At 45.3% G+C, this 26,464-nt stretch overlaps 2 protein-coding genes across 8 annotated transcripts in view; one reads left to right on the plus strand and one right to left on the minus strand.

The window, feature by feature from the left end:
- si:ch211-106a19.1 (uncharacterized protein LOC561797 homolog) overlaps positions 1-26,464 on the minus strand; it is a 536,207-nt gene that overhangs the window by 305,641 nt on the left and 204,102 nt on the right. Inside the window, exon 1 of one of the 7 annotated variants that reach the window (XM_038792421.1) lies at positions 20,127-20,271. The exons of the other annotated variants lie outside the window; for them this stretch is intronic. The gene's annotated coding sequence lies outside the window, so the exon portion shown is untranslated. Of the gene's footprint in view, positions 1-20,126; positions 20,272-26,464 lie in introns of those variants that run through there. 7 annotated transcript variants of the gene reach the window in all.
- On the plus strand, positions 20,186-20,886 carry LOC119963384 (zinc finger HIT domain-containing protein 3-like). The gene has a single exon (XM_038792433.1). The coding sequence runs from the start codon at positions 20,196-20,198 to the stop codon at positions 20,673-20,675; it is 480 nt and encodes a 159-aa protein (XP_038648361.1). The 5' UTR covers positions 20,186-20,195; the 3' UTR covers positions 20,676-20,886.

The raw sequence follows: 26,464 nt of genomic DNA on the forward strand, positions 1-26,464 counted from the left end.
TCACACTACACGCGAAACAAGGGAGGTTAGGGGAGATAAGGAGCCACACCTTCAAATATTTGGATTAAGGGGTCAAAGAATGAGAATTTAAAAAGGACAAAGTGAATTTGTGCACTAAGCCATACTTCACATCAGACCTGTGGGAGCACTTCTGTGAGAAAGCGCTTGAGGCATAACCATGGTGTCAGTCTTGACAGAAACTTGGCTCTAGCCGGGACAGGGCTGAGAACCAATATTTCAGCTCACAACATTTGGGCAAGATAAAAATGATAAAGGGTAACTGTTGAGCACTCTGTACTTATTTCAGGAAGCAATGTCTCCAGTGGTTTCTCTGAGCTCCCAATGGGGCACCTGCACCATGAAAACTTCTGACACCCCACTCAAAATGAACTGAACCTTCTTCAAATACAGGAACTCCACCAAGTCCTGAGCCAGACTGAGGCTGACCTCCACCCCTACAGGACCAGCCTGTGAATAATCAGCGAGGCGAAGGCTAGAACATCTGCCCCCGCACTCGTCTGCAGTTCCAGAAAGTCCAACACCCTGAATATGGCTCACAGAGGACTGGGCTCCAAGTTTACCTGGGTCCAACTTCGGGCAGGACCAGAACATATGTACATGATTGGCCGGGCCCCTTCCACACCATTCAAAAATTTCCTCCACCCCTCAAACATCCAGCTCATCCTCGACTTTGACAGGTGCACCCTATGTACCACCTTTAATTGTACCAACCCCAGTCTTACACACAAGATTGAAGCATTCACCCTCTGCAACACCTCACACCACAACCCCTCCTCCAGCACCATCCCCAGCTCCTCCTCCCACTTGGCCACACCACGCCTTAACCTCCTCCAAAATCCTCCCATAGATCACCAAGATGATCCCCCCTCTCCAACCCCATCACCAAAATCACCCCCCCAACATCGAGGAGTGTGATGTATCAGAAAAGTTAGAAAATCCTTCTTCACAAAATCCCACACCTGTATATACCTAAAGGCCTCCCATCTCCAAAAGACCGGTAGAACATATGTTCTGGTCCTGCCCGAAGTTGGACCCAGGTAAACTTGGAGCCCAGTCCTCTGTGAGCCATATTCAGGGTGTTGGACTTTCTGGAGCTGCAGACGAGTGCGGGGGCAGATGTTTTAGCCTTCGCCTCGCTGATTATTCACAGGCTGGTCCTGTAGGGGTGGAGGTCAGCCTCAGTCTGTAATAAAAATAAACACCGTGGCAAGATATTCATCTTTAATGCCTGCACCCGGCCTGTCAATGAGAGGGGGAGCTGTCCCATCTCAACAAACTGCCTTGACCCTAGCCACCAGGCACATGAAATTAAATGTACAAAGCCGGGCCCAGTCCCGAGCCACCTGCACCCTTAAATACCTAAAGTGGGTAGTCACCACCCAAAACGACAACTCCCCAGGCCAGCCCCTGGAGAAGACACCAAAAAAGCGCTTACTCTTTTCCAGATTCAGTTTATAACCTGAAAAAGCACCTACTCTCCTGAGCAAACCCATTATATCCCCCACAGTGGGACCCGCATGGAGATGTATAACAACAACTCATCAGCATTCAAAGACATCCAATGCCCCGCCCCCTCCACCCCGTCACTATCCCCTTCCAATTATCCAAGCACCCCAGCTCAATGATCAAGGGCGCAAACAGGAAGGGGAACATGGGACACCCTTGCCTCCTTCCCCTATGTAACTGAAAAAAGCCTGAATTCACCCAATTTGTGTGCACACTCACCTTCAGTTCCCTATATAACAGTTTAACCCACGCCACAAACTTTGGCCCAATTCCAAACCTTTCTAACACCACAAAGATATTGGTCTGTATGACCCACACTCCACCGGGTCCATTTTCCTTTTTTAGCAACACCAAAATAGATGCCTATCCTATCATCTCCAGGATCCGGATCCTCAAAATCTCTAGCATCAGGGGCGCCAGCTTGTCCAAAAAGTTTTCATAAAACTCCAGAGATAACTCATCCTTTCCCAGTGCCTTGTCCGTTTGCATCTTCCCTATCATCACATGAACCTCCTCAATCCCCACTGGCTCCTCCAGCTCTGCCCTCGCCTCCTCACCTACTCTAAGACACTGCAACTCTCCCAAGTCCCTCATATCTGCCTTGTCTTCCGGGGGCTCTGACCTGTACAACCTTTCATAAAACTCCTCACCTGCTCCGGCACCACCGCCAGTTCCCCTGCACACCCCGGGCCATAACAATCTCTCGCACGGCCGCCTGCTGGCAGAGCTTGCCCGCCAGCAAACGAACGACTGTCTCCCCATATCCATATACCACCTGAACTGCCATACCACTTTTCCGTGGACAGAAGGTCAAACAGCATCTGCAATTCCTTTCTGCTCGCCAGAGGTTCCAGAGTAGGATCCTGCGTATATCTCCCATCCATTTCCAAAATTTCCTCTATCAGCTGCTGCTGCTCCTCTCTTGCCTCCCTATCCACCTGAGCCTTAAACGAGATGATCTTGCCTCTTACCACTGCCTTCAGTGCTTCCCAAACCACCGACAGCAAGACCTCTCCATCCCTACTGAACCCCACATAGTCATCAATCAATCACCTTTCCCATCTTTACACAGAAGTTTAGAGCCACTAGCAGCGCCAAATCTAACCTCCATGCTGGCCTCTGTGCAGGCCACTTCTCCAAGACCACGTCCACCAAACGTGGAGCATGATCCGTAATAACAATCACTGAGTACTCCACCTTTCTCACCCCCAACAACAACAACTTCCCATAATAAAGAAATCAATCCGTGTGTACACATTATGCATTGACGAAAACAAGGAATACTCCCTACCCCAAGGAATACTCCCAAGTCCCAGATGCAAAAACCGCCATGGATCCGTTCTCCTTATTGTCGTGTTGGCTTGTGTAGGCTGGAGAGATGAACAGACACTTCCAACACAGATGAAGGTTCAACTCAATTTTATTAACTCCTTCTAACTAACTAACACACGATGACTGTGGGTCTAAATAATGCTAACTTGAACTAGAGACCTAAGCCTTGTCCGAACCAGTTGATTCTCTCAGCACGTGTTGTGAGTCCGTGCTGGGCTGAATAAGTTCCTGTTACACTGAGAGGCAGCACCCAGAATGAGCAGGAACCGTGGTGCCCTCTGCCTTTAGAGTGTGTGTATTTTAACTGGTGATTGGCTGCGCTATTTGTACATGTTGATTGGTCCCTGTGTGTGTCCATCAGTGTGTGTCTGCACAACGATATACTGGTATATACTGTATTATGACACTTATCCCCTTCATAAATGTAACCAACATTTTTGCTCGTCGCCGGCCCTGCCCCTAGTCATCGACAACCAGATACCCCTCCCTCATCCCAGAAACCTCACAGACACTACCTCTCAAAACCACTTCTGTCTGCATCATTCACACTTCCCAGGCACATCGAAACCTGTCCACACAGGCTCCGGTGCCCACCCCCCGAACTCGCTCCCGTTCACAAGCCAAGATACGTTTGTTCGCGACGTGGCCCCTGCCAGAGCTCTCACCCCCCAGATGCCCAATATTGAAAAACCAACACAAAGGTCCCCCACGTCCAGTCCTCCTCAACAGCGCAACATAATAGACCCCAAACAAATGGAGACAAATCTCCAATGTCCCAGAACCATCCTCTCCTAAAAAAGTCCAAACTTAGTTCAGTCCCCGTCCTTCAGCCTTCATGAACACCTCAGACACTTCCGCCGACTCAAAGTTCTTGGAGTTATGCATAACTGTCAACTTCTCCATGTAGAGCACCTCAAACCACACATTACTCTTGTACAAAGCTGCCTTTGTCCTGTTGAAGGCCACCTGCCGTATTGCCAGCTCCTCCATGAGGTCTTGGTACATATGAATACCACTGCCTTCCCACCTCATCTCTCGATGCGCCCATCTCAGCACCTTCTCCTTCACCTGGTAGCTATGAAAGCAGACTATCACAGCTCCTGGTGGTTCATTCACCTTTGGCTATGTCCGGAGCGACCGGTGAGCCCTATCCAGCTCAGAGGGAAGGATCGTCTCTTTCCTTACCTCCACCCCCCCCCCCCCCCCCCCCCCCCCACCCCACTCCCACACCACCACCAACAATCTCTGCAAAGTATTCCACTGGCCTCCAGTCCCTCAAGCAGTCCCACAATCTGAAAATTTTGCCGTCAGGACCTGTTCGCCAGGTCCTCCACTTTAGCTCGCAGCCTTCTGTTGCGCTCCTTCACAGCTCCTACCGCACTGAAGTGAGCTCATCACTGTGCTGCGACAATGCTTCCTCCACCCGCTTAAACACCTCTCCCTGCTTCCACAGCACCCTCAACGTGTTCCAAGAGCCTCATTTATTGGGGACAGCGTATTGTCCACCAGCTGCATGAACAAAGTTATCATCTCCTCCCTCTGCCGCTGAAAATGCTTGGTGAACTGTTGCTCAAATGCCACCACCATCATCTCAGCCAGCGTATCCGCACAATGGGCTCAGCCCCACCCGCCAAGCTTGCTCCTGCCACCTTTCCACCAACAGAACACTGTACTGAAAACGGGTTTGCAGGCACTCTATCGCTCGCTCGTTTTCATCCCATATTTTTACCTTGGGATTTTGACATCCTTTAGTTACCACAACTCTACTGGAGATCAGTCATATGAAATTTCCCTGCAAATGTGTGTGAAAAGGGCCATAAAACAAAGGTTCTAGCAGCAACCACCCAACATGCGACTTCCACCCACATGTTGTCACTGGAAGTCCATCGCCTACTTTATTTTAATGCACTAGGTCACACTTTGGATCACAAGTGATGGCAGGACTTGCTGATGGGAGCTGACTTTAGTGATAAGAGGAAGAATAACTTGCATCAACATGGCACCTTTTAACAGAATAAAACATCCTGCAGCAAATCACAGGAACAACATCACACAACATTTCACACTGAGCCACATGAGGTTGAGAACAACTGATCAACAGATTTGTCAGAGGTTTACTTGAAGGATTGTTGCAAAAGAGACATAGAGAGACAGAGAGCGGTAGGAAATAAATTCCAAGCTTGCAGCTGAGGTAACTGAAGGCTCGGTTCCCCAAATCGCTTAACGCGCAAGAGACCAAAATTAGTGCTGAAGAGACATTATGAAAGATTGTATTAGGGCTGGTAGTTATGGAGATAGGGAAGGGCAAGGCCACAATAAAAAGCTTGCTGGAAATATACCAATGATCATATACAAGGGGGAATGAATGGAAGGCATCAAAGTTTGCAGCTTATTCAAAGCATGGTGGAAAAGATGCAGAGGATTCGAGGAGATTGCCAAAGGATATAAACTGGTTAAGTGATTGGACAAGAAAGTGGCAGATACAGTATATTGACAATCCAACCAGGGAGGGGGCCTAATGGACTTGGTATTGGAGAATGAGCCAGGCCAGGTGAGTGATGTTTCAGTGGAGGACATTTTGGGATTAGCGACCGTACTTCCGTAAGATTTCGGGTAGTACAAGGACAAGAGCGGATTCGGCCAAGAGTGGTCCACGGGTGACGGTGCTTAATTGGGCGAGGGTCAATTACATCCAAATTAGACAGGAACTGGGGATTGTGGATTGAGAGCCGTTTGAGGGCAAATCCACATCTGGCATGTGGGAGGCTTTTAAAGGCCAGTTGATTGAAGTGTATGACAGGCACGTCCCGCAAAAATGAAGGATAGAAATGGCAGGATTCGGGAACCATGGATGACAAGGGAAATTGTAAGCTTAGTCAAATGGCATCTAGAAAGTGACAAAGTCCTTGAGGAGTTTAGTGAAAGTAGGAAGGAACTTAAACGTGGAATTAGGAGGGCTAAAAGGGACCATGAAATATCTTTAGCCAACACTGTCAAGGAGAATCCCAAGGCTTTTTATGGATATATTCGGAGTAAGAGGGTAGTAAGAGAGAGTGGGCCCACTCAGAGACAATGGAGGAAGTTATGCAAGGAGCCACAGGAAGTGGGTGAAATCCTTAATGAGTGCTTTGTATCGGTATTCACCAGGTAGAAGGACATGGCAGTTATCGAGGTCAGGGATAGGTGTGTGAATGCTCTTAAGAACATCAACATATCAAAGGAGGAGGTGTTGAGTATCCTAAATTGCATTAAGGTAGACAAGACTCCTGGGCCAGATGGGATCTTTGGCAGGTTACTGCGGGAGGCAAGGGGAGAAATAGCTGGGGGCCTTAACATATCTTTACATCATCTTTGACCACAGGCGAGGTTCCAGAGGACTGGAGAATAGCAATGTTGTTCCCTTGTTTAAGAAATTATTATGAAAGGAAGCAAGTATAATCCAGCAAATTATAGACATCAGTGATGGGGAAGCTTTTGAAAAGATGCTGAGGGACAGGATATATGTACATTTGGAAAAAAATGGACTAGTTAGTGACAGGCAGCATGGTTTTGTACGGGAAAGGTCATGTCTCACCTGATTGATGAATTATACTGTAAATGGTAGAACCCCTAGGTACATTAACATACAGAGGGATCTGGGTATGTAGGTCCACAGTTCCCTATAGCATGCTTGTCTTCATCAGCCGGGGCATAACGTACAGGAGTTGGGAAATCATGTTGCAGCTATATAAAATCTTGTTTAGGTTGCATTTGGAGTATTGCGTACAGTTCTGGTCATCACTATACCATAACCCAACAACCCCCCCTTAACCTTACTTTTTAGGACACTACGGGCAATTTAGCATGGCCAATCCACCTAACCCGCACATCTTTGGACTGTGGGAGGAAACCGGAGCACCCGGAGGAAACCCACGCACACACGGGGAGGACGTGCAGACTCCACACAGACAGTGACCCAGCCGGGAATCGAACCTGGGACCCTGGAGCTGTGAAGCATTTTATGCCAGGGGTGGGCAAACTACGGCCTGCGGGCTGCATGCGGCCCGCCAAAGGTCTTTATGCGGCCCACCAAGATCAAGTTGGGTTACTGGTATAGGGTGGATACGTTGACTTGAGTAGGGTGATCATTGCTCGGCCAAACATCGAGGGCCGAAGGGCCTGTTCTGTGCTGTACTGTTCTATGTTCTATATGAGGCGCCCAGAATCATAACCGGGTGAAGCGCCATTTTTGAAAAGTAGAGAAAAAGAGGGCTAAATTATCAGAAGGACGTGGAAACTTTGGAGAAAGAAGGTTCACCGGGATGTTGCCTGGTCTTGGGGATGTTGTCTATGAGGAAAGATTGAATAAGCTAGGATTGTTTTCACTGGAAAGGCGGAGGCTGAGGGGAGGCCTGATAGAAGTCTACAAAATTATGAGAGGCACAGACAGGGTGGATAGTCACAGTCTTTTCCAAGGGTGGAAGTGTCGATTACAAGGGGGCACAGGTTCAAGGTGAGGGGGGGGGAAGTTTAAGGGAGATGTGCAGGGTAGGTTTTTCATGCAGAGAGTGGTGGGTGCCTGGAATGCGTTACCAGATGATGTGGTGGAAGCAGGCACATTAGCAACATTTAAGAGGCATCTAGTTGGATTCATGAAAAGGGAGGAAATTGAAGGATACGGACTGAGCAAGGGCAGAAGGTTTTTTTGTTTAGTTAGGGCATCATGATTGACATAGGCTTGGAGGGCTGAAGGGCCTGTTCCTGTACTGTACTTTTCTTTGTTCTTTATTCAGATCGAGTAAACATAGGAAGTTGTGAAATTACCCACTTTTGTAGCAAGAATGGAAAAGCAGAATCGTTTTTCAAAATTGATGACCATATGTTGGAACTCAGAGAGATTTGACTGTCCTTGTACCCAAATTACAGGAAGAGGGCAGTACAGTAGCAGTATGGTAGCACAGTGTTAGCACAGTTAATTCACAGCTCCAGGGTCTCAGGTTCGATTCCCAGCTTGGGTCACTGTCTGTGTGGAATCTGCATGCTCTCCCCATGTCTGCATGGGTTTCCTCCGGGTGCTCCGGTTTCCTCCCACAGTACAAAGATATGCAGGTTAAGTGGATTGGCCATGTTAAATTGCCCTTAGTGTCCAAAAAGGTTAAGTTGGGGTTACTGGATTATGGGGATAGGGTGGAGGCGTGAGGTGGATTAGGGTTCTCTTTCCAACGGTCGGTGCAGACTCGATGGGCTGAATAGCCTCCTTCTGCACTGTAAATTCTCTGAAAATGTAGGATAGCAAGCAATTAGGAAGGCAAATAGTATGTTGGCCTTTATTACAAAGGGACTGGGAGCAAGGCAGTCTTGCTGCAATTACAGAATCATAGAACTGTTAAAGCAAAGGATACCATTTGGCCCATCATGTTCATGCTTGATCCCTGCAACAGCAACTCAGCTAGTCTCACCAACTCTCCCCAACAACACTTTCTCCATAGCTCTGTAATATTCTCTCTCCTGATATTTATCCAATTTCCTTTTGAAAGTCCCAATTAGACCTGCCAACACTCAGGCAGTGCATTCCAGATCCTAACAACCCCTTTGTAAAAGTTTATCTTCAAACTGCTTCTTTCTTCAAGTACTTTAATCGATATCCTCCAGTTCTTGACACTTCCACCAATAGGAAGTTTTTCTTGCCTTCTTCTGTCTCGACCCCTCAACAATTTCTAACACCTCTTATCGATTCTCATTTCAATCTTCTCTTCTTCAAGGAGAGTGACCCCAAGTTCTCCAATCTAGCCACAAAACTGAAGTCTCTAACTCTTGGAACCATTCTTGTAAATCTTTTCTGTGCCCTCTCTAAAGGCTTCACATCCTTCTGAAAGTGCGGTGACCAGAATGGAATGAAAAACGGCAGTTGAAACCAAACTTTTTATATATATATATATATATTGCTCCATCCTTTTAGTTGATAACAAAGATCTTAGATAACAAGGATCTTAGATCACAATCAGTAAGAATGAACACCAACACCTCCTCCACAATAGTCCTCAATACCGGTGCCCCGCAAGGCTGCGTACTTAGCCCCCTACTCTACTCCCTGTACACACACGACTGCGTGGCAAAACTTGGTTCCAACTCCATCTACAAGTTTGCTGACGATACGACCATAGTGGGCCGGATCTCGAATAACGACGAGTCCGAATACAGGAGGGAGATAGAGAACCTAGTGGAGTGGTGTAACGACAACAATCTCTCCCTCAATGCCAGCAAAACTAAAGAGCTGGCCATCGACTTCAGGAAGCAAAGTACTGTACACGCCCCTGTCAGCATCAACGGGGCCGAGGTGGAGATGGTTCGCAGTTTCAAATTCCTCGGTGTGCACATCACCAAAAATCTGTCCTGGTCCACTCACGTCGACGCTATCACCAAGAAAGCACAACAGCGCCTATACTTCCTCAGGAAACTAAGGAAATTCGGCATGTCCACATTAACCCTTACCAACTTTTACAGATGCACTATAGAAAGCATCCTATCGGGCTGCATCACAGCCTGGTATGGCAACTGCTCGGCCCAGGACCGCAAGGAACTTCAGAGAGTCGTGAATATCGCCCAGTCCATGACACAAACCTGCCTCCCATCCATGGACTCCATCTACACCTCCCGCTGCCAGGGGAAAGCAGGCAGCATAATCAAGGATCTCTCCCCCAGCTTACTCACTTTTCCAACTTCTTCCATCGGGCAGGAGATACAGAAGTCTGAGAACACGCACAGACTCAAAAATAGCTTCTTCCCCACTGTTACCAGACTCCTAAATGACCCTCTTATTGACTGACCTCATTAACACTACACCCTGTATGCTTCATCCGATGCCAATGCTTATGTAGTTACATTATATATCTTGTGTTGCCCTATTATGTATTTTCTTGAATTTTGTTTAATTCTCTTTTCTTCCCATGTACTGAATGATCTGTTGAGCTGCTTGTAGAAAAATATTTTTCACTGTACCTCGGTACAGGTGACAATAAACAAATACAATCCCATCCAATCCAAGGTTCAGCACTAAATTGTTTAACTTATTAAGTGACTGCTGAGAGGAGCTAAGCTTCTCTCTTCAAGCACTCTGGCAACAAAAAGTAAATGAGTTTGTTGTCAAGACACTATGGCATGAACTGCATGTGGTACAAAGCATCATGTCACTGATACCATAAATGAAACTCCTCTTAATTGTACAGCAGTAACCATGTTTATGTACCCAGCTTGTTTATCTCCTTGCCAGTCTCCCAATGATCCTTCGTATTATAACCCCACATAATTGATGCATTTTTCATTGCGTTCACACTTCCCCCATAATCAAGGCTTTCACTGCCAGCCTGCGCAACATTTGACACTGTTCCTCGCTATGGCAACTGGTATAACGTCGAGTCTGCATTTGCATTAATCCGCAGGCTACCAGGGGATGTCTTAACCTCTGTCCAGAATTCATAAGCAAGTTCAGGCTTAGATATTTTTATCCACTCTGCTGAAGTTTTGTTGAATCTATAGTAGGCATTAATTTGAAAAGGGTAAGGAGCTGCAGGGTTTCGCAGCCTTTCCAATTTCCCCCATTTTCCAGTGGGAGAATTTTGTAGCCACAAATGCAGATATTACATTTTTTGAGAGAGAACAATAGCTTCCACCCTACCTCACTGCCGCTGCCCTGTTTACAAATGGCCACCGGAGTCACCTTTTACAGCACAGGTGGACCAACGAGAGAGTTTTGGAAGAAGGGCAACCTGTGTAAACTTTCTTATGGTGTTCTCATACAAAGACCTCCACCGGCAGCAGAACAATTAAATTAGAACAAAAATACACCATCTTCAGGCAGTTTAGCAGTTGCCATCTCTGAAAACTGCTAGATCCCTCGCCTTTGGTCTGCTGCAGCAAACCTTAATCCCAAGATGAGCATGACTGCCTGGCAAGAGCCTCGATGTCCACTCCACATATTCAGGAGTATATTCAGGTGGTGAGTATTTAACTGGGGAGTCACTTGTTCTGAGAGAGAGGATGAGAATGAGAGTGCAGATGGAGCAGGAGTAGGCTATTCAGCCCCTCGAGCCTGTTCCGCCATTCAATGAGATCATGACTGATCTGTAGCCTAATCCCTATATCTGCATTTGGCCCATATCCTTTAATATCTTTGCTTAACAACAATCTATATATTAATAGTCTAGTGACATTACCTCTATATCATGGTCTCTCCTCCACCCCCCCCCCCCCCAACCCTAGATGTATTTATCTAGCTATGAAGTAATTTAATCCTTAATCAAAGAATTTAACATTTTCAGTGCCATGTTAACAATGTTAGCTGGTTTCAGTTGCAAAGGTAGCAGGAGCATCAACAGGTTGGGCCAGGCAGCCTCTTCAATTCAATGATGATCTTGCCTCACAGTTAGTGTAGTCTAACATCAATATTCTGAAATCACACCATGCTGGGGGTCACAGGGATAGTCTTCTGTCAGAATGCTCATTGGATTTTTTTCTTCTTCCATTGAGAAATCTGGTTGAAGAACAAAGGTCTTAAAACAGGACACCAAGAATGGAAAAAGCAAACGAGAGGCATGCCCAAAGTCGTGATTAGGCTGTTAGTTGTATCGTAATCAAGTATTTGCTTACATTCAGGTGGTGGGTTTTAACTGGGACTCACTTGTCCTGAGAGTAGAGGAAGCGAATGAGAGCGCAGATGAAAACTGTGATTGTTGGGTTTGAAGATGTGTGTTTGTAATGTTTTATCTCTGCAAACGAAAGCTTTTGAGTGGGTGAAGATTGGGCTCCAGTTCTACTCGCCATCTGTTATCCTTTGTAATAGAACAAAGCAATTCCAAGCTTGGCCTTTACAAGTCTGAAGATTGGAGCAGGAAGGGAAGACTAAGAGAAGACTAATGGAACTATAGTTTTGAGGTCCTGGAAAGGAACAAGATACAGCAGGAGATGTGTTCAGTCTGAGTTTGAACATGGGAACTAAGAGTTCACAGGGAGATATATTAGGGTGAACAGCAGAGGAAGGAACAGAGAAGAAATGGCTTTCTGAATATTAATAAAATAGAAACAAGTTATGAATTCCACATTAATAATGAAATTATATAAACCACCCTCTCTAAGACACCCAGGATATTCCAGCCCATTACACTCAGGGATGTCTCAGCAGACATTGGCAACGTGTACTTGATAACACTGGCAATGTTAACAGAATTTGGTGCAATAAAAATTTGGTTGCAGAGTCAAGTGGTCCCTTTATTCAAAATATTACCGGTATGCAATACAAACAGACACTTCACTTTTTATTTGCCTGACCGGGCACCAAATCCCATCAGCTAGTACAATACATCAGTTAAGGCCTGGAAGCAATTCCATCTTCATTTCTTACTCTTCAAGCACAACTTCGCACGAGACACTGGGCGAGATTCTCTGAGCCCCGGCCTGGACCGTAGAATTGCCGTAACCGTGCCACGACGGCCTGACACCGGCGCGTGATCTTCCGCGGTGTGGAGAATCGGCGCCATTTGCGCCGGCATGTTTGACGCGGCACTGGCCGATGGAATCGGCCAGGCCGCCGATTCTCCGGCCCATATGGGCCGAGTGGCCGCGCGGATATGACAGAGTCCCGCCGGTGCCATTTACCCCTGGTTGCTGCCGGCGGGAACTCTGCACAAAGGGTCGGGGGGCGGCTTGTGGGGCGGGCAAAAGCGCAGGTTGGCGCGGCGCCCATTTGGTGCCGGGAAGGGATGCTGGAGCGGCATGAACCGCTCCAGCACCGTGCTGGCCCCCCTCGTCCCTGTGCCCGTTTCGCGCCGTCATGAAACGCCACGGCGTTCACGACGGCACGAACACTTGGTCTCCATTTTGAAGAATCGCCCCCAATGTCTTCATCTCATCAGCACCAATTGTGCTGATGAGATCATTGTGTTCTCATGGCACCCACCACCCTGCCGACCAACTTCCCCCATTTCCAATTTTCTACCCCACTCCTTTTTTTTGCAACTTACATGCCTCGCTGTGAGCCTATTCGCTCGGATAGGAAATACACTTCTTCTAATCAGTCAATTCGCATAAGGCTCATTTTCCATTTCTTGGGCATAGCATTAACCACCTACAATTGGCACTGAGCTAAATTATGTAGGACAAGAAAAGTTGGCGGGTGGGAGAATTACAGTGAAAACAGGGACAAGCTCTTTTATGATACATCTATTCTCTGGTAATGATTACAAGAGGTCACTGCAACCCGGCCACATTGCATTTTGAGAATGAGAGAGTCTCTGCAGAGACTAAGCACGTGCTGTATTATTGGGACTCTGTAAAGCTTTGCATTGTTAAAATCTAGGACAACTAACAGATCTCTGTTTGGACGGACAACACTGGTGTCAGAATATTAATACACAGGAAGCATTCTATGTACAGCGGGCGACTGATTCAAATAACATAGATGTACAGAACAATAAAGATATCCAACCAAATACCTTAGTGAGATCAGTCTGAAAATAATTAGCTGAAAAGCCAACACCTTGGAGAGTTAGAATGTGTTCATAATTCAAATTTAATTAAAAGTTTGACATTGGTATGTGGGAGGACATTTTTTCAAATTCGCTTCTCACCCCCCCCCCCCCCCCCCCCCCCCCACCACCCCCCACCGGGAGGAACTTTCTTGGGTCCTGTTAAGTGGGACAATATGTTACAGCCAAACACCAGCTGGCAAGTCATGGAAGGGTGGCCTGGGGGAGGCACTTCTCATTCAAATACTTTCACAAACATTAACATTTATGAATTTAAGCAAGATATTAAGTATGCATATATTCCAGAAGTGAAGCTGTATTCAGCAGCTGCCATATCTGCTGGCACTGGCACTATTAATTAACTGCTGAGGTTAGCTGTGAAGAAGTTATTTGTTGTAACTGCAGATTTCATCTGGCCAAAAACTATCCTACAATACATAACTGGAATTAGTCCAAAATGTCAGGAAGCAGAGGTACTTGTCTATGTTTGTATTGTTGGATGTTAGAGGTAAGGTATGGATTTGGGCGAGATTAATTTGATGTTGTGTGGCTCTGGTTGGATTTATGTTGAATAGGGGTCTTTGCATGTTTGGGGTGTTTTGGTTTCAGTCTGGGCTGTGTCTGCATTGTGCTTGGAGAGTTTAGGATTTGAAAAGGAAATACGAGCTAAGAGAGGGAGTAGGCAGATGCTTAGCAACCGGGGGACCAACGTTTTGGTTAGGAAGGTTTTTGGAGTTTAGTATTAAACTGAACCTATAGCAGCTGAAGCAAAGAAGCTGGAGGGGAAATAGCTCCCTCAGCACTGCTAGAAGAAAAGCCATACCACAGAGCAGGAGGCATAAAAACAAGTCCAGATGCTAGAAACTGAAGAGAGGTTTCCAGCAAGAATGAAGAAAAAGAAAAAGAGGAGTTACCATTGGAATACGGTACTATTTGTTGAAGCTGGTCAGAGCTGAAGAGTACAGACCTGATGGAGTTAGCTCGTGAAATGCCATTGATATCTGAAACATTCCAAGGGTTGGTGATATCTTACTACAGCCTATGAAGTAAAAGGTTCAGGCGATTGTGAAGCAATTGGTGGATGGTTCCCTGACAGACTGTGTGAAAGTTTGAAAGCTCCTGGCTATTCAAGACAGAAGAATACTTAAAGGAAAGTTGAACACCTGGAGGCAGATTCTTGCTGAAAACAGCTGAGGAAAAGCGTTGTTTGAAAGATTCTAAGGCATGTCTGTTCGAGAGTGGAGTTTAGAAACACTCAGGTGGAAGCCACAGTCCGATGAGATCAGTTGTCTCACAATGCAATAGTCATCTGGGCATGGGGGTAGAGGGGGACGGGAATTTGAGGAGAAATCCACAGACGATCGATTGAGTGGCATCTGCCACTTGGTTTTGGAGTGGAGTGCTGTTTGAGCACAGACCGCCTGCTGAGTACAAGGACTGTATTTACTGAGAACATTATAGCAGAAGATGTATTTTGTAACCTGTGTTATCCTTAAAATCTGTGTACATTTGTGAAGACAATGGGAGTGAAGGAGTATTGTATTGTAGTCAAACTGTGTTTATTTTTTTGTTGTTGTTGTTAAAAGCCAATTGGTGGTCCTGTGAATGTGCATCCACACTTTCTAAAAACGTAAAAGTTACGGTCTTTTGAGCTAAGACCCCATTCTGAGACTCTCCCTTCCAGTACTAGCAACTTGAATCATAACAAAAGATTCTTTAATTCTTGTCATACAAGAGATTAATTATATACTTATTTATATTCTTGATGTAACATGAATTTACAAATTACTGAATAATGTAACTATTTAGTGCAAAAGAAACTATATGGAATCTTCAGGAGCAAACAGTGTCAGAATGACAGTCAAAGAAATAATGATGATGCCAATGGGCTGGGTGCGGACTCATCCATTATGGTGGAGGTGAGACTACCTTTCAGTAGCCTATCACTACCAATAGAGCACTGAGCATGTGGACTTTACTAGTTCCCTGACAACCAAACTTCAGAGCAGGGTAACTAATCCTGCCTATTGATTAGGTGGTTGACTGCCAGATATAAACAGACTAGAAGAGTTGTATTTGCCGTTCAAGCTGTCATTGCAGACTGTTGTCAGAAAATGCAAAGTGTGAGCTAGTAAATGGTGTTCCAGAGGTGGTTTATTATTAGAATTCTGCCATCAAACTGTTCTGGATACAAACAAGACTGAAGTGCCAAGTGCTTGGTTGCCGGCTTATTCTCATCTCCAGGGAATGGTTTGTGCCACTGGGGGGTCCAGGGAGGAGAATTCCAGAGAATCTACAAAAATGTAGGGAAAGAAAGGACACTGAATTTTGCCAACAAACTTCTACTGGATCATCCACTTAACCATATTGCATCATGCTCTACACTGGAGTACCACTTGGGAGGGGGAAAGAACTGTCCAGAGAGATTTAATTCCCTTAGGCTTGTATAGATTGCTTTTTAGTGAGCCACTTTTGAGATGAGTTCCATTATCTTTCTGTCTAAAATAGTTAGCTTTTCACAAAGAGGCTGTTTAATATCCAGGATATATCCCTTTTGATTAATAAATTAATTCAATATTTTCTTTTTCTTAATGGATGTACCGTCGGACCAGAAGCCCAGTAGCTGTTACATGAGCAGATGTTGCATTCTCAGTCTGCAGTCTCAAAGATTTTAAACAGCCACGGTTCCAGACAATGGGTATTTACTTATTCATTATTGGCATTAAGACAATATATGCCTTTAGTTAAAAGTCAAAAAACACTGTCGCTTTTACCATGATTAACTACCCACCTCCCAGTGATTTTTGCCTTTATATTCTACAACTTTTCGCTGCTGGAGTAAAGCATCAACAGGGACCCTCATGAAATTAAAGTGGTATTCTAGAGAATGTTTGGCAGAAAATGAAATGAAATGAAAATCGCTTATTGTCACAAGTAGGCTTCAAATGAAGTTACTGTGAAAAGCCCCTAGTCGCCACATTCAGGTGCCTGTTCGGGGAGGCTGATACAGGAATTGAACCGTGCTGCTGGCCTGCCTTGGTCTGCTTTAAAAGCCAGCTCTTTAGCCCTGTGCTAAACCAGCCCCAGTTGGGAGATATTACATAGATTGTGTCTCAGGTTAGAAAGGGAACTTATGAGGGTGGAAGAGAGGTGAGAAAACAAAATGTTTACATTGTAATAAAGTTGGACTCAAAGTCGAAGTGTTGGTGGTTTAGAAAAAGTACTGGGAACAGACTCTTTAAAACAGGTAAGCCAGTGGGTTATTAAAGTGGCAAATGAAACCACAGTTGCAGCTGAAGAGATGTAACAGAGTGTCGAGCCTTTTCAGAGGTTTGTTGATAAGCAGGTGTCAGATCTTTTTAAAGATTTTATTTGTGAGGGTAAGGTTTATTCATGTCTACATGGCAGAGTAGGTAAGGGGGTTAAAATCTTAAGCAGTACAGGAGCAAGTCAATCTTTAATGGTGAGAGATAAGGAGATATATAGTTCAGAAGAAGTATTTTCAGAAAAGGTGATAATAGGTGGGATTAATGGGGAAGTGAGTAGTATTCCATTATGTAAAGTAAGGTTAAAGAGTCCTGCAAAATGTGGAAGGAGGGGTAATGGAGAAATTACCTTTTTCAGGAGTACAGTTTATCCTGGGTAATGATATAGATGGCTCACAGCTGGGAGTGATGCCGACTTTGGTCGAAAAGCCAGTTGCAAGTCAAACAACTCGGGTGTTGCAAGAAACATATCCTGGGGTGTTTATGATTGTGTGGTAACAAGATCACAAAGCCACAGATTGAGACAGGAGGAGGAAAAATCAAGGAATAAAGATGGAAGGCTGAGGTTCAGTTATTAGAAACAATCTTTGACCAGATGATTTATAAAGAACAAGATAAAGCTGATATCTTTAGTTCATGAAGGTTGGTAGAATTACAACAGAAGGATTCAGAGGTTAAGCGGTTGTATTTGAAAGCATATACAGAAATAGAATCTAAGTGCATACTACAGTGTTATTACATGGCAAAGTGGAGACTTTTACATATTCAAGGAGATGGAAAACAGGCACAACTTCATGAAGTGGTATTACTGGTGGATTATAGAAAGGAGGTTTTGTGGGTAGCACGTGAGGTTCCAGTAGGGGAAATTTAGGAGTAAGGAAAACTCAAGCAAATACAAAAACATTTAAATGGCCTGGACTGCATAAGGATGTAGTTGAATTTTGTCGTACATGCCACACATGTCAGGTGATAGGAAAACCTGAAGCTGTAATCAAATCAGCACCCTTAATACCCATTCCGACATTTGAGAAACCTTTTACTCGGGCCATAATTGATTGCACAGGACCCCTTCCCAAGACAAAAAGTGGGAATATGTATTTGATGACCACAATGGATGTGTCTACTAAATTTCCTCAGGCCATTCCATTACAAAATATTACAACTAAGAGAGTTGTAGAGGAGTTAACTAAAGTTTTTTCCAGATACGGACTATCAAAATAAATAAATGTCCCAAGTTATTCAGGAAAATGGGTGCAGCACGGTGGTGCAATGGTTAGCACTGAGGATCTGGGTTCGATCCCGGCCCCGGGTCACTGTCCACGTGGAATTTGCACAGTCACCTTGTGTTTGCATAGGTCTCACCCCCACAATCCAAAGAAGTGCTGGGTAGGTGGATTAGCCACGCTAAAATTGCCCCTTTATTAGAAAACCTTTTAAAAGTTTTTTTAAAAATGTATTCAGGAAAATTATAGATAGTTTAGGATTAAACCAATTTTAGACAACTGCCTATCATCCAGAAACACAAACAGCGTGGGGAAGGTGGGACCAAACTTTAAAAACCAATTTGAAGGCCTATAGTCAGATTTATCCAGGTGTTGAGGTAAATTTAAGTCCATTGGTACTATTTGCAATTAGTGATGCACCTAATGAATCAACTAAATTCAGTCCGTTCAAATTCATTTTTGGTCGTGAGGTAAGAGGAGCACTTAAATTGATTCAAAGAGAAATTGGTGAGTCGGAGGTCGGAAATTATATTGTTGGATTATATGTAAATCTTTAGGAGAGATTAAATAGGGTGGTGAGTTGGCTAGAAAGCATTTAAAATTGTTACAGAATGTAATGAAACAAGAGGTGGATAAGACATTTAAAAAACCTTGTATTCATATTATTACCAATGGCAGGTTAACCATTAAAAACAATATTTAGTTGGCCTCATCAAATTGAAATTTTACTGGACATCAGAATGTCAGGAGGCATTTGATAATCTGAAAACTTGTTGATCACAGCACATGTTTTGGTGACACAAAATGATAAGCAATTTAAGATGGCCATTGATACGACTGATGTGGGCATTGGCTCAGTGCTATTACAAGAAGATGACGAAGGAATAGAAAGACCACTGGTTATTTTTCCGTAAAACTAAATGTTCATCAAAAGAAGTATTTGACCAAAAGAAGTAGTCGACCATTGATAGGAAACATTGAAATAGGAAACGTTGAGTTTGGTATTAGCGCTGCAACATTTTGACATTTGTGTTGTTAACAATTCATCAGAGATAATTGTTCATACAAACCATAATCCTTTCCACCAATTGGTTTCTGGAGATGTTTAAAAATTGTAATGCAGGACTATTTTGATGGAGTTTATTGCTACAAATATTCAGTCTGAAAATGATACATGTAGCAGGAAGAGAAAATGTGATTGCAGATCCTTTATCACAACTTTGAGATGGGAGGAGAATGGAACATTCAAGATTGGAAAGGAAGATGAAATGGACTATAATGTTGATGTTAATATTTGCATGCATAAATATGATGAACTACGATGATATATAAATCTTAATAGTGTAATAGTAGCGTTTGGTAATGAGTAGTACTTACAAGTTGAAAACACTTGGGAAAATGAAGATGTTTAAAATTGCCAGTTCATTTTGGAGGGGGGGTGGTGTGATGAATGTAGGAAATTGTTATATTTTATATTTGTTTCGGTGATGTTATTTTAAAAACGGATTGAGATGCATACAGCCAGGGTGTCTGCTAAAGCTGGTATTAAGGGGTTGTAAAAGTAAGGTATTCATTGATCTTAACCTTTTACTTGTTTACAAATAGTGGGCTAATGAAGTATTGTTTTGCGTTTTAGAGTATTGTGTTTCAGTCCTGGCTAACCAGATCATAGGATAACTTGTGGGTGGCGACAGTAGATTGGCTTATGCTTAGGTTAGAGATATGATAATTAATAGGAGGAGCCAGGTCTGTCTGTAGTTTCAGTTTGCCATAGGATTTTAAGTTGAACAGAAATGTTGCAAGTTTGCTCCTGGAAGGTTCCCTCCAAGGTTTCGGTACAGAGCAAAGCAACTAAACTTGATTGTTAACTTTATTGATAAGTGGTATTTGAACTATATTGGTTTGCTTAATTGGAATATATATATATAGTTGCAGGCATAAAGAGTAAGTTAAAGTTTTTCTTTTTATTTCAGAATTGTTACCCCTGTAAAGATATTACTTAGTTGCTAGTGATTGATTCACTACTTAGTTGCTAGTGATTGATTCAGTGTTTAAATTAAAGTCTGTTTGAACATAAAATATACCTATTGGTCAGTCTCATCACTCCTGTGGTGCACTCAACTTTCCTCACAGTTTTACAAATTGCAAATAGTTAGGTTCTCATCTGGGATTCTAACAGATGTTGATTCCTTTCTTAAAAGATGGTCACTGCAACCAGATGAACTAAGACAGGACTGAATGACATTGCAGAAAAAGAGACCCTTAAGAAAAGCTCTTACTGGGGCAGTCCTGGGGAAGCCGGCGCAGGCAGAAGTCCAGCTCTTGTGTGTGTGGGGAGCTGAGGCCAAATGAAGATCTGCGGCATGTGCGAGGAGCAGCCGCCCAAGTACCGGTGTCCGCGCTGCGAGCTGCGATATTGCTCTGTAGGATGTTACAAGATACACAAAGATGGTTGTAAACCACAGGAGTCTGGTTCTGTTTCAACCATTTCAGAACTTTATCCAGCTTTGAAGGAAGTAATACAGCAAGGTGCCAATGGCCACCATTTCCCAGATTATATTTTTGATGATGAAGAAGATGATGACGAGGAAGAAGAATCTGACCGGGTACCACTGGAGAAACTGAGATTGTTGGCAGAATCCAAGGAGTTGAAGAGCATACTTTGCAACCCTCACCTTAAACAGTTGCTATTAACAGTAGACAAGGCAGAGGATAAGGAAAGCATCATGAAGACAGCCATGCAGGAACCAATTTTTGTGGAATTTGCAGATCAGTGTTTACAAATAGTTGAACACCCAGAGAAAGAAAATTTAATTTTTGCCTCCTAGTATAAACTGTTTAATCCTTGAGCAAATATTTTTGTAATTTCCTTGTAAAATGGATCGCTATCCTGATTTTAATTAAGTTTTTCTACTTGATTAAAAAATAAACAGTGTGGGTACTCAGCAACCTACTGATGTGCTGTGATGCCAAAGACTTTGAAAGATTATTTTCCAAGTTTGACGTATAAACTGTTGCAATAAAATATCTTTTTTAAAATTAAAAAAAAAGAAAAGCTCTTACTGCATTCTTGGATATAGATTCTGAATTGGGTTTGGACTGTAATGCAGCAAAGCGGCTTTTTTTTCAATGATCTAATTCCTGAAAATTTCAGCAAATGTTAAAACATGACAGAGAATGAAAAGAATTGTAGAACACGTGGAAACTGATTAGAATTGGAATATAAATTAAGACGAGTGTTTTTAGGATTCAGATGATTATTGTCCAGCATATATTATCCCCAAGTCAAATGCCCAAGGAAAAAAGTAGTATGTACTATGTCACCACACAAGCTTCAGGGAATCAGAGAATGGATAGGAGAATGGATTGCTGACTCTCTTGGCTGGGGAAGATGCATCCAATCAGATGATCAGGAGCAGAGCCAAGACTAGGAATAATGCACAATGTTACTGCAAAACTTTGTAACTCAGATACGCAATGCAAAACAAATATACCCAGATCTCATGGGACAACACTCGCTCACAGAAAGCCTACTGCACCAATCAAAAAAGAAAATGAAATGAAAATCGCTTATTGTCACAAGTAGGTTTCAAATGAAGTTACTGTGAAAAGCCCCTAGTCGCCACATTCCAGCACCTGTTCGGGGAGGCTGTACGGGAATTGAACCCGTGCTGCTGGCCTGCCTTGGTCTGCTTTCCAAGCCAGCGATTTAGCCCCCTGGTCTAAAATAGCGCCTTGAAGCCCAAATTGTAATAAAAGCCTCCGGATCACTTCAAACATGCTTCAATAATAAAAATGCCCCACGTTTATTAATTCCTATTGTAATAATTTATAAGAAGCTTAATTTTCTTCTTTTATGTCAAACAATATCCCCCCACCCACCTTACACTGTTTTTAACTCTCTTTAAAACTCAAATGCCCTACTGCTGGAAAGGGCCGAACACTTCATTGTGCTGGATAGGTTCTCATCTTCAAATCGATTTCCATTGCAATCTTTCTCATCTCTCCCGACTTTGTCAAATGCTCCTTTCAGCCTTTCCAATCTCTAAATATGGTTTCCTACACCACCCTCCTCATCCTCCCACTTATACCCTTCATATTGCAGTCAACATCCGTCTGCCTCCAAATCCAATTCATTCTTTCCCAGGACCTTATTTATACCTGTGCACCCCCCTCCTTTCCATTCCGGGCATAATCTGCCTGTGTATAAAATCCAATCCTAGCCACCCCTAACCAGCAGCTCTGGATTGATCTAGTTTTCTCTCCAATCTTTCCAACCTCGGATGAATCCTATGCTACATGCTGTAATAAAAGTGGCATAGCACTGATTAATGGAGAACATAACAAGGGATGTGGGGGGAGGCAGAACATAGAACATTACGGCGCAGTACAGGCCCTTCGGCCCTTGATGTTGCGCCGACCTGTTAAACCACTCTAAAGCCCATCTACACTACTCCCTTATCATCCATATGTCTATCCATTGACCATTTGAATGCCTTAGTGTTGGCGAGTCCACTACTGTTGCAGGCAGGGCATTCCACACCCTTACTACTCTCTGAGTAAAGAACCTACCTCTGACATCTGTCCTATATCTATCTCCCCTCAATTTAAAGCTATGTCCCCTCGTGCTAGACATCACCATCTGAGGAAAAAGGCTCTCACTGTCCACCCTATCTAATCCTCTGATCATCTTGTATGCCTCAATTAAGTCACCTCTTAACCTTCTTCTCTCTAATGAAAACAGCCTCAAGTCCCTCAGCCTTCCCTCGTAAGATCTTCCCTCCATACCAGGCAACATTCTGGTAAATCTCCTCTGCACCCTTTCCAATGCTTCCACATCCTTCCTATAATGCGGCGACCAGAATTGCACGCAATACTCCAAATGCGGCAGCACCAGAATTTTGTACAGCTGCAACATGACCCCATGGCTCCGAAACTCAATCCCTCTACCAATAAAAGCTAACACACCGTACGCCTTCTTAACAACCCTCTCAGCCTGGGTGGCAACTTTCAGGGGTCTATGTACATGGACACCGAGATCTCTCTGCTCATCCACACTACCAAGAATCTTACCATTAGCCCAGTACTCTGTCTTCCTGTTATTCCTTCCAAAATGAATCAGCTCACACTTTTCTGCATTAAACTCCATTTGCCACCTCTCAGCCCAGCTCTGCAGCTTATCTATGTCCCTCTGTAACTTGTAAAATCCTTCCGCACTGTCCACAACTCCACCGACTTTAGTGTCATCTGCAAATTTACTCACCCATCCTTCTACGCCCTCCTCCAGGTCATTTATAAAAATGACAAACAGCAGTGGCCCCAAAACAGATCCTTGTGATACACCACGAGTAACTGGGCTTCAGTCTGAACATTTCCCATCAACCACCACCCTTTGTCTTCTTCCAGCTAGCCAATTTCTGATCCAAACTGCTAAATCACCCTGAATCCCATGCCTCCGTATTTTCTGCAATAGCCTACCGTGGGGAACCTTATCAAATGGTTTACTGAAATCCATATACACCACATCAACTGCTTTACCCTCATCCACCTGTTTGGTCACCTTCTCAAAGAACTCAATAAGTTTTGTGAGGCACGACCTACCCTTCACAAAACCGTGTTGACTATCTCTAATCAAATTATTCCTTTCCAGATGATTATACATCCTATCTCTTATAAACCTTTCTAAGACTTTGCCCACAACAGAAGTAAGGCTCACTGGTCTATAGTTACTGGGGTTGTCTCTACTCCCCTTCTTGAACAACGGGACAACATTTGCTATCCTCCAGTCTTCTGGCACTATTCCTGTAGACAAAGATGACTTAAAGATCAAAGCCAAAGGCTCAGCAATCTCCTCCCTAGCTTCCCAGAGAATCCTAGGATAACTCCCATCCGGCCCAGGGGACCTATCTATATTCACTCTTTCCAGAATTGCTAACACCTCCTCCTTATGAACCTCAAGCCCTTCTAGTCTAGTAGCCTGTAACTCAGTATTCTCCTCGACAACATTGTCTTTTTCCTGTGTGAATACTGATGAAAAATATTCATTTAGCACCTCTCCTATCTCCTCGGACTCCACGCACAACTTCCCCCTACTGTCCTTGACTGGCCCTACTCTTACCCTAGTCATTCTTTTATTCCTGACATATCTATAGAAAGTTTTAGGGTTACCCTTGATCCTACCTGCCAAAGACTTCTCATGTCTCCTCCTGGCTCTTCTTAGCTCTCTCTTTAGGTCCTTCCTAGCTAACTTGTAACTCTCAAGGGCCCTAACTGAACCTTCACGTCTCATCTTTGCATAAGCCTCCTTCTTCCTCTTGACAAGTGTTTCAACTACTTTAGTAAACCACGGTTCCCTCGCTCAACCACTTCCTCCCTGCCTGACAGGTACATACTTATCAAGGACACGCAGTAGCTGTTCCTTGAACAAGCTCCACATTTCCATTGTGCCCATCCCCTGCAATTTCCCTCCCCATCCGATGCATCCCAAGTCTTGCCTCATCGCATCATAATTGCCTTTCCCCCAGATATAACTCTTGCCCTGTGGTATGTACCTATCCCTTTCCATCACTAAAGTAAACATAATCGAATTGTGGTCACTATCACCAAAGTGCTCACCTTCCTCCTAACAGAGACCTTTGTAGAAGCAAGCATGAAGGTAGCTCCTAGTCTGGGCCATATTTTGTACATATGTTAGCAATAAACACCACTGTTCAACCTTACAAGTCTCTGAACCTCCTCAAGACACACCAAACCAATCCTCACCACACAAGCTTTGCATCTTTGCTCAAGTTTCATAATTTTCTAAAGTTCAAAATAACTCAATGAGTCACTAACTCAAAAGTTTATATCGAGGAACAATTTGGGAAAGGAGACACTCGCATCCATGCAGTGCAGGACACACTATTTTATATCCAGCCCAACTTACCTCTGATCTGGGCAAAACAAAACGTCCACCTCCCTGTGCTTGCCAATCACAAAATGCCATTCGGTAGTAACTTCTACAATCATATCAGTTCAGAGCTTGTTTCCAACAACTGATCAAACTCCAGGAGAATATTATAATTTCTCACAATTATATTGCCATTTTCCTCTCACTATTTCTTTCTCTGGCTCAGTCCACTTAAGACTTAAATACTGGTCTCACCCCCAGAAATTTCATAGAGCTCTCCTACATCCCTGCGTAAGGTGCAGGGAGATAGGTCAGCTTCGATCTCTTATCGACCAGCAGCATCTGCCCTTCATTCTGACACTGCTGCCGACAACCTCGCCTCTCGTTTTCTCCATTGGATCACAGTGGGCAGCCCCCCCCCCCCCCCCCCCCCCCCAGCTCCCCAGGAGCTGAAACCACCCCGGGAGGCCGGCTCTCTCTGCTGAAACCAGGGTTCTTCTCTCTCAGATGCTGGAAACTATTGAATTCCTCATCTTACAAACAAACTTAACCCCCGGAACCATTTTTCCTGAGCAACCCAAACCCGGAGATGCCCTGCACCATGGGACTTAATTGGCATTTAAGCAAAAAAGATATTGCTTGCTTCGCAAGAAATTGATATTAGCGAAACGCAATCACAGGTTGAATAAAAGCTAGGACAGCTCGAGACATCTCACACCGTCAGGAGGCAGCACTTCTGCATTGTATGGTTTCCTGAAGGGGATGAGAGATGCAGTAGGGAGGTGGGGGGAGATGCAGTAGGGAGGTGGGGGGAGATGGAAGAGGGGGTGGGGGGGGAAAGAGATGGAATGGGGGGGCGGGGGAGATGGAGGAGGAGGGTGGGGGGGAGAGATGGAATGGGGGGGAGATGGAGGAGGGGGGTGGGGGGAGAGAGATGGAATGGGGGAGATGGAGAGGGGAGTTGGAGGAGGGGGAGAGATGGAATAGGGGAGGAGATGGAGGGGGGGTGATGGAGGGGGGGGGCGGGGGGGAGAGGGGGAGTGGGGGGGAGAGGGGGGTGGGGGGTGGGGGGGGAGAGGGGGGGCGGGGGGGGGAGAGGGGGGGTGGGGGGGGAGAGGGGGGCGTGGGGCGGGGGGATGGGGGGGGGGGGGAGAGGGGGGGCGTGGAGGGGAGATGGAGGAGGGGGGAGAGGGAGATGGAGGAGGGGGTGGGGGGCAGATGGAGGGGGGGGGGGGGGCAGATGGAGGGGGGGTGGAGGGGGAGATGGAGGAGTGGGGAGATGGAGGAGGGGGTGGGGGGGAGAGAGGAGGGGGGTGGGGGGAGTAGAGGAGGGGGGGGGGGAGATGGAGGAGGGGTGGCGGAGAGATGAAGGAGGGGGGCGGGGGAGATGGAGGAGGAGCTGGAGGAGGAGGGGCGGGGGGTGATGGAGGAGTGGGTCGGGGGATGATGGAGGAGGGGGGAGAGGGGGGCGTGGGGGGGAGAGGGGGCGTGGGGGGAGGGCGTGAGGGGAGAGGGGGGCGTGGGGGGGGGGGGGGAGAGGGGGCGTGGGGGGAGAGGGGGTGGGGGGAGAGGGGGCGTGGGGGGAGAGGGGCGTGGGGGGGGGGAGGGGGGGGGGGGGAGAGGGGGCGTGGGGGGGAGGGGCGTGGGGGGGAGAAGGGGCGTGGGGGGAGAGGGGGGGTGGGGTGGGGGGGGATGGGGAGGAGGGGGTGGGTGGGAGAGGGAGGGTGG

Source organism: Scyliorhinus canicula, chromosome 1 (assembly GCF_902713615.1).
Source record: "Scyliorhinus canicula chromosome 1, sScyCan1.1, whole genome shotgun sequence".
Taxonomy (NCBI): Eukaryota; Metazoa; Chordata; class Chondrichthyes; order Carcharhiniformes; family Scyliorhinidae; genus Scyliorhinus; species Scyliorhinus canicula.